This window comes from Gymnoscopelus braueri, assembly GCF_963280865.1.
Source record: "Gymnoscopelus braueri genome assembly, chromosome: 7".
In the NCBI taxonomy this organism is placed as follows: domain Eukaryota; kingdom Metazoa; phylum Chordata; class Actinopteri; order Myctophiformes; family Myctophidae; genus Gymnoscopelus; species Gymnoscopelus braueri.
Window position 1 is genome coordinate 11,102,598 of NC_137608.1, and position 13,236 is coordinate 11,115,833.

Consider the following 13,236-nt stretch of genomic DNA (forward strand, 5'->3'; position numbering starts at 1 on the left):
GAGAACTTTTTCCACCACTGCTTGTAGATCAGCTGTGCGAGACCGGCGTCGCAACTATAACTCAACCTTAACTGTGACTCAGAGGTTAGCATTGTCATCTCACAACCCCCCCCACCCCTCCCTCCCTTCCCATCAGCCCATATTCCCAACCTCGGCCCGGGCATTCTCCTCCCTGTGTTGTGGGACTTGGTTCCTCCCACACAGCCCACAGACAATGTGATGGACTGTGTAAAGCAGTGGTTTTCAACCTTTTTCATGCCAAGGACCCCTAAATTGATATACCCCCATTTGAAAATGTTTTGTGCCAGGGACCACCAGAAGCAAAGATATCAGTTCATTTTCGCTTTAAAGAATATAAATATTCAAAGATTTGCACACTTTTTCAAAAATAGCAGATCTACAAGCTCGTAGCGCGGCACTCGGTGCTGCGCTATGAGCTTGTATATCTGCTATTTTTGAATAGCCAAAGCTAAGTGGTTAAAAATGATTGTGATGCTGTTAACTAATTTTGCTGGGGACCCCCTGGTACTCCCTCAAGGACCACTGGTGGTCCCCGGACCACTGATTGAAAACCCCTGGTGTAAAGTAACTAAGTATATGTACTCTACTCTAAGTGCTGTACTTAAGTACAATTTTGAGGTATTTTTTACTCTACTACAATTTACAATTACAACTTACAATTTAGGCATTTAGCAGACACTCTCAATCCACTGAATCCAGAGCGACTTACAGTAATCAAGGTAAACACGAGGATTTGAAAATAGCCGATCTTACAAGCCCACAACGTGTCGATCTGCTATTTTCAAAAGATTTGTAAATTTGTATGCATTTTTAAAACTTGTGAAATGGTGACATTCTGCACAATTAGTACTTTTTACTTTTGGTACTTTAAGTACATTTAGATGCCAATGCTTTTGTACTTTCTCTCAGGTAAATGTTGAATACCAAACTTTTACTTGTAACAGACTATTTTCTCACATTGTGGTATTGATACTTTTACTTAAGTAAAACATTGTGAGTAACTCTTCCATCACTGGCGTCTCTAGGGCCTATAGGGGCTCTTAGCCATGTGGATATCGATATACTGTATTGCCCAGCCCTCGCCCCAGTCATCCTGAATTGGTTCAAGCAGGTATAGAAGGTGAATGAATGTGACCTAAAAATATTTCTGCTCTGCAAAAACGGAAAAGAAAAGAAAAGGATAACAATCTGGCTATGAAACCGAAAACTGACACACATCTTAAACAATGGCAAATAGGCTACTCTGAATGGAATGGAAGTGGTACGTAGGTTATACTGCAGTGGTTCTCAACCTTTTTTAGGCCGTGACCCCCCAAAATAATGATATTTGAACTGGTGACCCCCCAAAATAATGATATTTGAACTGGGGACCTCCAATCATAATGATATTTGAACTGGGGACCCCCCCCCCCACCCCGAATTGTAGGAGTTGAGGTGATTACATTTAGTTTGACTCGGTTCCACAGATAAATATTGTGAAAATAGCTGATCTACAATCTCACAACGTCTCACGTTGTGAACCTCTTTCTTATATCATTTGACAATTTGGTCAATGTTTGACCATTATTATAGTATAGTTTGTTTGAATGGTATTTTCTCTCTCTTTTTGGGGGGTATTTTAAAGGTCTTAAAAGTCCTTACATTGTGACTTCACTGTCATCTGAGGAGTGTTGTAACGAACACTTCTTTATAGAAAATGAAAAAGTAGCTAAGAACTGTGTTTATCGTGACTAAATCTGGAAGAAAAACAGTATGCAGTCTATCTGATAAATGACATTCTGCGTTCACAGGGGTGTCATGATGATGAGTCAGCTGGAGTACTGCCTATACTGCCAACTAATTTCACCCTCTAACACCACCTTAATCATTGCTCAAAAGGAGCTATTAAGGTTTTGATACGTGCAGATATGAAGATATCTGGTGAAGAAAGAAAACTTGCCTTTTTACATTGCAATACCTATTGCAATACCCATTGCAATGAACTACAGCTTTAAGATCTGTTCCCCCATAACATATGGTCAATTTAAATCTTTGATTGCAGACAGGTGCCCACAAGTATCTGCAACTGCTTTTAAATTTGTGTTCTATCACACGATAGGGGAAACTTTCTGTATTTTTTTTGTTTCTGTTTTGTTTTCTTTTGTTTTATCATTGATATGAATATTGATGTGAAAATGAAACTGTACTGTGATGTATCTCGAGTCTCGACGACACTGAAAATGAGGGCAACCTCAATGTCCTTCGAGTATAAATAAAGGTTTGAAATGAAATGAAATTACAAAAAACTATCTCTGTACCAGTACAGAGCACAAACAGGGCTTTGAGTATATGGTATGTATGGTATGAGCCTGCTGTGGGGCCTTCTATTATCATGCAACAGACTGCGCCAAAGTTAGGTGCAATTGTGCATATAACCATTAGGAGCGCTGTTGCACTAGTTATTAGAAGAGGCCTTTTAGCTGGTGAGAGGTAGCTTGTTTTCTTTCAAGCTAGAGAGGTGCTATGACCCAATTTTCAAACCATGTTTGTACAGCATATTTGCTTTTTCCCCCCATGTTTCAACTGCCTATCGTAGTGTTCCTGCAATAAAGTGTGTTTATAGAGGAATTCATTTGTAAATGATATATGCATTAATGCATAATGTTGTGCGTATTCATGCAGAAAAGAAGGAAATTGCCAGTTACTGTACTTTTCAATTAAAACAAAGGTTTATTCAACTCAAAAGGAAGAACTAGACAAAAGGTTAAAATCATTCATAACATATTCGTACAATATCTATACATCATCATGATCAGCAAAACTTAAAGACAAAATAAAAGGAAAAATAAACGAGACATACAAATGGAGAATAAAGAAAACTGAAATGAGTAATATTGCACTTTGTTTCTAAAACGTTTCAGATCCCACCCCTCCCTAGTTCTTGTTCCTTAACATTTTAGTTTCTGCCTTTTATCATAAGTCAGGAGTTTTAGCTTAAGTTTGACACCGGACTTATATTCTGAGGCCCATAGAGTGAATGGACTATGGAACTGACCGACCTGAAACAAAGAAAAATGTGTGAGCTTATTCATTCATCATTGTTTAAGCTTGACGCAGATTCCCTAAGACAAAAAAATAAAATCCAAACAAGGATGATAATTACAACAAAATATGACTGTGAGAGAAGTCTTATCTTTTTTTTTCATTATTATCATCTCGGAATAAAGCGATTTGTCTACTGCTCTGTGATAACTAAGCGGTTCTCAAGCAGGGGGGGGGAAGGGTTGGCTGGTCAACAGCTGCCACCGGCCCCCCACCCAGACTGAGAGGGTCTCGACTCCAACTCAATAGCGTTTTGTTGTCGTCGTCTGGCCTGGTAAAGCAAAACTACATCAATGCCCAAAAGTACATGAAATAAAACAAAATAAAATAAAACAGCCCAGTGGGAGCTCTTATCTGCCTTGGACTAAACACACAATCAAAGAGGCTTTGTCCAGGGACCGTCGTGTCTTGAAAAACATTCGCTTATTTTTATGTTTTTATTTTTAAAAAAATGACTTATTGTCTTCTCTTCCCTTTTTGTCCCTTTTGATTAAACATGTAAAGATCTCAAACGGACAGTTATTAGATATAGATGAAAAGAAAAAGGAGAAGGAAGAGTTTTAAAGGGAACAGAGAACACAGACACTGAAATATGAAGTTATATTATCACCATCAGGGTCTTTTCTATGTCAAGGCCACTAAGATAAGATCACTTTTTCTTTTCTTTTTTTGTAATCTTTTCAATAATCTGCAGTTGCGTCGGTTACTGTCAGAATCTGTTCAGTCATAAAGTTGTCAGCTGGATATCGATAAGAGCGTGCACACACACACACACACACAGACACACGCGCGCACACACACACATGTCGTCAGCTACGGTTAAAATGTAAACTTTCCAAAAACAAAAACAAAAAGAAAGAAAGTCACTAATCTTGAAAAGATTAAATGTTTTCATGTCCTATACAACACTGCTTGCCTGAAATGTCGCTTCAGTAATAACATGGTCCCAACCAAATGTTTTCCTCTCCAGACCTTCACCGCGAAATGCTAAGTTTTTCTTTTTCTCATTTTCTTATAAAAACAAAGTGCTGCTTCTTCTCCGTATCTTCTCCTCCTCCCGACTCTGCTAAACCACTGTTCCAGCCGGTCTTTCTGCGTTGAACGAGTTAGAAAACCAATGTATTACCCGTGTCAACCTAACACTACTTGTTCTGAGGCCGGGTCAAACAGAGGTTCAGCAGTGTCCCCCAGCTATTCGCTGGTGATGATGGGGCTTGCTTCTTATTTTTATTTTTTTTACCGTAGCAGAAGCAAGATCGTAAAATGTCCTCCCATTTTTGTATCGCTTTTCTTTTTTTCATTATTCCTAGCATTTTGGCTTCACTGGTCTGGTGAATCTAACAGTTGGTTGGATGAACTGGGCAAGTTGCAGCAGGACAAAAAGGGAATGTCATTCATCTGAGAAAGCTGCCTTGCTTCTCATGTACTTCTCATCTCTCTCGGTTTGGTATAAGTTCATTTTTTTTCTTTTTTTTTCTTTTTTAACAAACTCTTCATTATTCTAAACAGTGCAATTTAAAAGAAAACCATAACATATACCCCACCCCCCCAATAACCGTTTGGCAAGTAAGAAGACCACCTGAGACAGTACTTTTTTTTTCTTTTAGGCAGTTATGTAAGCCAGTGTTACCCTGAGATCGGGGATAGGGGGGCTGCAGCGAGCTAACCAAGTGAGGGGAGTCCCTCTGTTTACGTACCCCACCCTTTCTGTAATATACAAACAACCACGCTGGCACACACGCACGCATGCACGCACACACACGCATACACTTTTCTCTCTTGCGGGTACAATTTGAGTGGAAAAAGAAAGACTGCAACCCTCCTAGCCTGAACCCAGAGCAACCTCAACGCAAAGCAAAAAGAAAAGGGGGGAAAAAAGAAAAGAAGAAACAACACACATTGGCTGAAAGGCGTTCTATGTTGAGCTGAACACACAGACAGACGTTCTATGACAGACGCAGAAGAGATCAGCTAAACAGGAGGGAAGAAGCCACACTTGGGTCTGAGCTGAGGAGGCGACATTGTAAATAAGAAGAGCTTCCGGGTGGGAATAGTGTGCCGCAAGTTTGTATATAAGTCCAGTCTAGTCACGAAAAAAAAAAAAAGTAATTCAGGAAATGTCATTAAAACAGCTTAAAACAAAATCAGTGCATTGTTCTTGTCCATTTCTCTCTCTTAAAAAAAAAATCAAACGCTGTTCTCTGCATTGCTCAGTTGTGCGGATAGTCTAAGGAGTTAAGCCTGCAGTTTCTTTAATATAGTGCGCAATACAAGGCTGAAACCAAACTATTAGTGATTTCTTTTCTCAGTTCTCGTCAAACGGAGCCACACAACTCAAGCAAAGGATAAAAAGGTGCAAAACTAAAAATCCCAAAAGAGGCAGGAGGAGGCAAGTCTTTGCTCCGTTGTTGACTGACGCCGCTCAGCGCTTTCATTCTTAAAAGAGTATGGTGGTTATCAGGTTATTGTGGTTGTTGCCGATTTTTCCCGTCTCTCTCTTGTCTTGATTCTGCTCAGGTCTGGACATGATTAGTCCTGCCCTTTCTGTGAAGAGCCCATGTCCTTTATGTGCCACGAGTAAAGAAGAATCAAGGGATAAAACAAAAAAGAAAGATGGACAGATGGAGCCCTGATGTGTCGTCGCCATCATCATCATCATCATCAGTATGACCACCAGGGCTGTTGCTGTTGCAGAGGGGTTTCTCTAGTAGATCGGATGCATGTTTGTCTGCCCTTAACCCCCCCCCCTCCCTCCCCCCACAGGCAGATGTGGTACCCCCTCCCAAGTAGTGACTTCCTGTTCCTCTCCCCACTGAGGGGAAGTGAGAGGAGTTTTGCCCCCAACCGAACTCATCGTCCTCAAGTCTTTTGTTTGTTTGTCGGTCGGTGAGTCGTGGGTTGGTTTGTTGGTTATTCTGTTTGTTTGTTTTCTCTCGACGTCGACGGCGGAGTGCAAGCGCTGTCGCCGGGGAAAAATAAACAAAGCCAAGCCTTGCAGCTTGGAGGAAGTTTTTTGTTTTCCCAAGTTCCTCCCCGAGTTCTTCGGGGTAAAGTTCAGGGTTTCCTTCAGCGAGACGGACAGGTGTCAGGTCTGCGCTCCTCTGCACGGATGGCATGATCTGGGTTAGGATCGATCTAGAGAGAGAGAGAGAGAGAAAGAGAGAGAGAGAGAGAGAGAAGAGAGGCTTTAGTCACTGGATGTTGCTTTTTAATTTGATCAAAAAATGGACTTTGAGAGCATCAGCCTAAAGTTATTTTGCTACCCATCCAAAGAGGATGCACTGATGATTGCTGCTCACCTCAGAGTACAGAGGAGGGGGCTGGAAGCGGAACTCATGGATGTAGGCAAAGAGAGGACCGTCTAGCTCCTCGCGGGCTGAGGGAACCTCAAGGCTCTGCCTCTGTTCCTCCGTCACGATCTCTGCATAGCTTGGAGGGGCTGAGGAGGAGGGACGGACACAGCGATTAGCATTCCAGAGAACACTGAACTCGAATCAAACGGCCCATAATTACTCCCCTTTGAAAGCAGGTTGTACAAAAGGTCATGGGTGGAGTATGTGGTATGTTCTGAGCTTACCTTCAGGCCTCTCAGGCAGAGCCATGCCCAGCCAGCTCATGGTCATACTGCACTGGCTGCTGACGCTGGAGGTGCGGGAGCCGAAGGGGTGGAGTGGTATGGTGCCGATGACCAGGGGAAGGTTAAGGGACAGGTTCATGGCCCCTGGGATGTCCACGTACACCTGCACAGAGAGAGAGAGAGAGAGAGAGAGAGAGAGAGAGAGAGAGAGAGAGAGAGATGGTTAGGGTCTGTTAAACATCTCGTGTTGGGATGAAAACACGGTGCCTAAATGTGCTGTGGTCAAACTGAAACAAGAGCACTGGCATGGAGTGACACCAAACCCCATGAAACGAACAAACACGAGTGGTTTGTGAAACGGCTTAAAAGTTGTATAACATGATGTTGAAAGTCGCCAGAGCCAATGTGGGTCAGCGGCAGGTCTGTAAATATGTGGGTCAGTCTCATGTAGTACCAGGCCCCGGGGCTGGTTGTCTGGGATGGTCAGTTCACAGGGTAAAGGGGTCATAAGCGCCTCCCAGGCAGGTGTTGCCTCAGATATCCTGGGCTAATCCTCTTAACAGTGCATGCAGAGAGAACACCTGGTACAATCCCAGGCTTTGGTTCAAGGTTGGCTGAGTCAGACCTCCCGGAGACGCCAATCTCTCTAGGAAATATTGATCCTACACTGGTAACGATTATTGAGCAACCTGGCTGCTGTTTAACTCAATTAATACAGGCTGAAGTGTCAGTTCTAATGACGTTTTGACCTTGTGTGCAAGTTAGCCATCAACAGACCAAGGCACATGACCAAAAGACTGCAAAGCGAAATAAAAAATTAAAAAATATAATTAACCACTTGCAATCCTATTCTGGGGGGGGGGGGGCAGCTGCCAGAATTAGCCGATCCACAGGCTCACAATGCACTTGATATTTAGTGTTAAGTATAAGGCCCTTGAGAACCTGGTCAACATATAGGGTTTAAGTGGTTGAGAGTCATTCTCACTCACCATGAGGGAGTACTCCACTCGGATGATGCTGCAGTCCAGGATGGAGGGGGAGACTGGCGGGATCTTGAGCATCTTGCCGCTCCAGGTCTCCGTTTTGCCCGAGGACAGGGACTCTCCGCGCAGGTTGGCCACCAGCTGCTTCACCTCCTTCATCTTCCCTTTGGCATAGAATGTCTGGGTCTGGTAGATGGCTGCTTTTGGCACCACCATGCGGGAGGAGCAGTTTTCAATCTCGGCGAAGATCTGAATCGACTCTCCTGCAGCGGGAAAAGAGAGGCGGGGGGGTTCATTTCATGTCCAGTCATTCTACTGGGGTTTTCAAACTTTTTCTGCCAACACTGAACCTTCTTCAGTTTGTAATCTATAAGTAAGAGCTTTCGGTAATCAGTGTGATAATTCTTGCGTAATTGATTACTGACGGCTGGGGGGGGGGGGGGCTATATTACTGTTTCCAATTTCACTGCAAATAGACTGCAGCAACGGTTTTTGGCTTACCGGGGGTGTATCCCTTCCTTTCGATTTTGGCACTTAGGGAGATGGGACCTGAGGTGCAGAACCAGCAGCAAAGTGTCTTGTCTTTTGTGCCTGCCTGCGGTGACTACAGAGAAAAACACACAAAAAAAGGGAAATGAAAGACAAGTTAGTCAAGAGTTTTTTTCCGCCACCCACAAAAAAAAATCTATTTTCCTTGTCTGGATAAAACTGTCTGTTGAAACCTTGGTCTCCTGACAGAAACTGGTGCAAACTATATCGTTGCCTGAGGGCATATCTTTCAAAACCAGGCATATCATTTTGTGTTCATGGCAACACTAATTAGTTTCCGCGCATTACTACATTATTACATATATCATCAAGCTGGCATTTAACACGTCCATCAACATCAGTCCAAACTAGCGCTTTCATCTCAACATATACTTGCATTTGCCCATGGCAATTGTTTTTATAGGACGTACCACCAAGTTGCTGACACGCAACTACAATTACATAGCCAGCCTAAACTAGCTGCAAGCAAATACATCATAATTGGGAACAAGCAGTGAAGAACTACATTGGTAGTTCTTTCCAAATTCAATCCAAATTCAACCCATATTGTTTGGAAACTGCGGCCTTGGATGAATCACACTTTTGTGCATAGAATAATATACTCTTGCTTCTCAGAAACCTCAGCCAACAGGAAGAACTCACTCAATAACAGGACTCTACAAGGCTGTCTTAGAGAGATTAGTTTTTAGAAAAACAAAGAGAGAAGGGGGAGAGAAACTCACTAGAAGCAATGGAGTGTTGATGTCGATGTGTTCGAAGACGGTGAATTCCTTCTTGGTCTTCATGGGCAGGAGCCATGGCCTGTGGAGTTCTGCCTTTACCCAGTAACGCACGCTGCCATGTTTCCCTTCAAAAGAGGTAGCCAGAGGTCTGCGGGACAGGAGGAATAAAAAAAATGGTCAAGTTTAACCATCGTCGGGGGAGTTTCAAGTTGCCAGTAGTGAATACAGATCATCATGAAAATGTGCCCTTCTAGCTCACAAGATCTACACAGCCTGCCCCGTAGACATTGATGACAATATAACAAGACTAACGTTGCATTTTTTTAACCCCCGTTTTCACTGTTCAAGATGATGAGCGCAGTGGAAAAGACACTCACGTCTGTGGAAGCTCGAGGCTGAATGCATACTCATGTCTTCCTGAATGGATAGTGGTGAGACCCTCCTCAGAGTTGTCATCGTCTGAAAGAAAAGAGGGACAATGTTCCAGACACGTGTGTACCATACCTGGGTAATATTCTTTACGAAGGCATCTGAAAAGTCATAACAACACAGGGCAGGGGAGACAGAGAGAGTATAATAAATGGACTTTAGTACTACTATCACATGTGTTAGTTTGAAACAAAGAAATGGACTTAAACATGCATCAGCATGCATTAATATTACAACATCACACAGTGCAAGAGACCGATTATGAAATATTATAAACCATGACAAAACTGTGTTTTTTTCATATACAAAAAAACACTGAACGTACACTGAACATTGTATCTCAAACATCCATATAGAGACCCGTTTTAGAATAGGAATGTCTAACGATATGAATTCCATGTGGTAATGTGAATAGTTTTTTTTATTCATGCTACTATATGATTATGTTTTGTTAGTCGGGGTACAGTAGACGGGCATTTTCTCCTCTAAAAATAGCCCTTATTCTCAGTTTGCTGGGGAGGGGGGTTGCTTGCGCATCATAAAATTACGCACTAGATCTTATTTGATAAAGACAACGGATAATCAACATTTTTTTTAAGGCAAATCATCTAGAGTAGTGCAACAACAACTGCATAAAAGATCAGGGTCGGACAGGACAGCCGGCAGCAGGGCTGCTGTACTTTCTGCCAGCTCAGCAGTCCCTCCCTCCCTCCCTTCCTCTCCTTAGCAGAGAGCTCTCTTGTGGTAAACAACCAGGGTTGCCAGGTTTTAGACACAAGCATCAGGTCTATGAAAACAAGCCCAAAAGAAGCGAGCCCTTTGCCCTTTAAACATAGCACATTGGCTATTTGAAAATAAAAATAAAAATCTTGAAGAATATTTGAAAGAATTTGGAATATTTTTGAAATATTTTAACAACACAAATCTTGTATGGAGGTCTCTCGTCCCTGGCAAAAAAATATTTTCAGATGGGGGTCCACAGACAAAACATATTAATCTGGGGGGTCCTTGACTTGAAAATGCTTCAGAACCACTGGTTTAAACAACGTTAGGAAACAAGCCCAAATAAGCAAACACACTTTAGAAACAATCCCAAAAAAACCTGCAACCCGCAACTACCAATATTTATAAGGAACTTTGCAGAAAATAAGCCCAAAGACGCTTATAATAAACGGACATGGCAACCCTGTAAACAACTCTGGGGCTGTCAGTCAGACTCCAGCAGGAGGAGACCGGCCTGAACCGGTGCGAGCAGCTTCTCTCCCTCATTACGCATTCATTACGCATTACGCATTCACTGGCAGGCTCAGCCCAGTGTTGCCATGTCCGCTTATTATAAGCGACTTTGGGCTTATTTTTCTGTGGCTTGTAAATATTGGTTCTGTGGCTTGTAAATATTGGTAGTTGTAGTTGCGGTTTTGGGGGATTATTTCTAAGGTGTAGTTTGCTTTTTTGGGCTCGCTTCCAAGGTTTCTATTTGATTTTTTATTGACATTTTTCATGTCAAGGACCCCCAAATTAATGCTATCTGGAAATATTTTGTTCCAGGGACACCCATACCCATAATGTGTTGATTGTGTTGTTGTTAGAATCATGTTCCAAAAATATTCCAATTTTTTTCAAGATTGAAAATAGCAGATCTACAAGCGGATGCGACGCGTTGTGAGCTTGTAGATTGGCTATTTTCAAATAGCCAATGCATATAGGTTTAAAAAGTGATCATATGGCCTATTTAGTCGCTTATTTGGGGCTTGTTTTCCTAGATCGTGGTTGCTTGTTTCTCTCACCGAATCTGGCAACGCCGAGGGAGGGACGGCCCCCCTGACGCGTGTAATGCAGCATGCAACGCAGAACAATCCAACCCATTCATTCACACATGTGAGACGTTCTATCACCAAATAAACCCAAATGTCTTACATACTGTTACACATCCCAGCTTTTATTACTTTGTACGTTAAAACGCATCGTGACGCGCCAGGTGCATGAATTAAACCTGGGCATGTATTAGGCAAAATATTCTATTCTATCAAGTCGTTGCAGACAATAAGTTCTTCCAATGCAACCTATTCATCATTAATTACAACAGTCGCACTATTTCAGTCCATCTCTAAAAGAAAGTGCGCATTTTACGCAGCTGCACGCATCTAACAACCTAGTCGACCACCAAGCCTGTTGAGCATTTAATACAGCTTTTTAGGGGGGCTATTAAATAGTATTTCCTAAAGATGTATTTATATGCCATCTTAGGCGGTTGTCGCTTGCCACAAATAACAGATCTAGAACAAGTTGCGTTTGGTAAAAGTGACCACGGCCTGTATAAATCAGGCTTTGATAACAACAGCAGCATCTTGCAAAGTTGCAGAGCCTTCTGTCACTTTTCTGCAAAGAGGATGACGTCGCCAGCGACACACGAGCACCTCAGCCAATCAGCGCAGAGCAAGGGAGCAGGCTAGTCCCCCCCCTCCCCCCTCCCCCTCCCGTCCGGAATCTGAACAGGATTGAACCGCTTTGAACAATGGGTGGAAACTTAAGAAAAAGGGGCTACATTGTAACAAACAACCCAGAATAATATGCAGCAAATGTTGCACGTGAAATCCTCTAATAAATCCTAGAGAGCAGAGTGTTGGAACCTCAGAGATTGTACTGTAATTGTTGTATTTTCTATTTGGTAAAAACAAAAGTGGTGATGATGTGTGGAGGCAAGCAGCTCTCTCTCTGGCTGTCATTCATTCGAGGGCTGTTTGTGTGACACAAACAACTTGGGGATGGATCTTTTTTTTCCTACAGTAGCCTACAGCCACTGTCAAATACGACCACAGGCTCAAATATAAGCTACTAAAACACATTAACGTTGAAATCCTCACATCTTTCTTTTTTCTACCCTGTCATCTCATTCGTGTTGTTCAGTCACTCAAGACAAAAGCATCAGCCAAGAACAACCTGACCCAAACGATGAACGATCCACCCACAAAGAGCATCTTCAATAGAATTGTTGTATAGGCTACTAAAAATGTTGATATCCTCATATTTGTTTCATTTTTCTACCCTGTCATTTCAGTTGTGTTCAGTCACTCAAGACAAAAGCATCAGCCAAAAAAACAACCTGACCCCAACGATAATCTTCAATCAAAAGCAAACACAAAATATATTGAATTAATGATCAATTTCTTCTCTTACCTCTCTCGTGTCCAATCAGGATGTCCTTGTGGTTCAGGTACTCCACTTCCTCGGTGTAGTTCTGCGTGTAGGCGGTGTTGGAGCCCGCGTTGCGGGACTCGGTCCAGCGGACCTTCGCAAAGCCCTTCGCGTGGATCTTTAGCGACTTGACGCGGATCTCCCCGGTCACCTCCACCACCACCCGCCCCGAGACCGAGTCCCCGCTGGAGAACACCGGCACGTTGCTGTCGTTCAGACAGTCGTAGCTCACGGTGAAGCTCTTCACCTTTCCTAGCACCATGGTTGCAATAAACAAAAAAAAGGCAAAAGCCTACGACAGGAGACTGTAAGAAGAAATAAAAAATAGAGTCTTTGTAATAAAAAATAATCTCATTTAAGAAATAAGAAAATAATACAGATTGCCAGTGTTGTTCAGACACTGACTAGATCTGTATCTTTTTTTCTTTTTTTTTGCCCCTGCAAAAAAAAATAAGCAGTTCCAGGGCAATCAAACGGTTTCTCTTCTTGTGCAGTTCATTGGAGACGCACTGGAAGGCTGAATAACAGCCGCCCCGAGTGTCTCGTCTCTCTCGCGTTGGGTCTCCGGTCAAAGACGCTGCGCTCCCTGCGAGAGGCGCTCTTAAAGCGTCGGCTTTTTGGGTGAAAAACAACCCACGGAGCATGCGCGAACACTTTTTTTCTATCCGTATAATGAGCC

The 13,236-nt window shown here is 42.7% G+C and overlaps 1 protein-coding gene across 2 annotated transcripts; it reads right to left on the reverse strand.

Moving 5' to 3' along the window:
- Nucleotides 1-2,707: 2,707 nt before the first annotated feature.
- arrdc3a (arrestin domain containing 3a) lies at nt 2,708-13,134 on the reverse strand. Of its 2 annotated transcripts, none has more exons than XM_080433957.1 (8): nt 12,540-13,134; nt 9,311-9,392; nt 8,934-9,081; nt 8,164-8,266; nt 7,669-7,925; nt 6,680-6,842; nt 6,402-6,541; nt 2,708-6,237 (listed from the first exon to the last, which is right to left on the reverse strand). In XM_080433957.1, exons 1-8 carry the CDS (start codon nt 12,817-12,819, stop codon nt 6,169-6,171), a joined length of 1,242 nt encoding a protein of 413 aa, XP_080290083.1. In that variant the 5' UTR covers nt 12,820-13,134; the 3' UTR covers nt 2,708-6,168. The 2 variants fall into 2 exon arrangements, with proteins under 2 accessions (XP_080290083.1, XP_080290084.1); XM_080433958.1 differs by having other exon boundaries at nt 9,311-9,463; nt 12,540-12,670.
- Between the last annotated feature and the right edge of the window lie 102 nt (nt 13,135-13,236).

Bases quoted from the DNA above. Each gene is read 5' to 3' on its own strand.
- arrdc3a (XM_080433957.1), bottom strand. From the start codon at position 12,819: ATGGTGCTAGGAAAGGTGAAGAGCTTCACCGTGAGCTACGACTGTCTG. The intron at 7,926-8,163 runs GTAAGCCAAAAA...TTCCCGCTGCAG, and splicing joins AAGGAAGGGATACACCCCCG to GAGAGTCGATTCAGATCTTC. The intron at 6,238-6,401 runs GTGAGCAGCAAT...CTCTCTCTCTAG, and splicing joins CCCCTCCTCTGTACTCTGAG to ATCGATCCTAACCCAGATCA.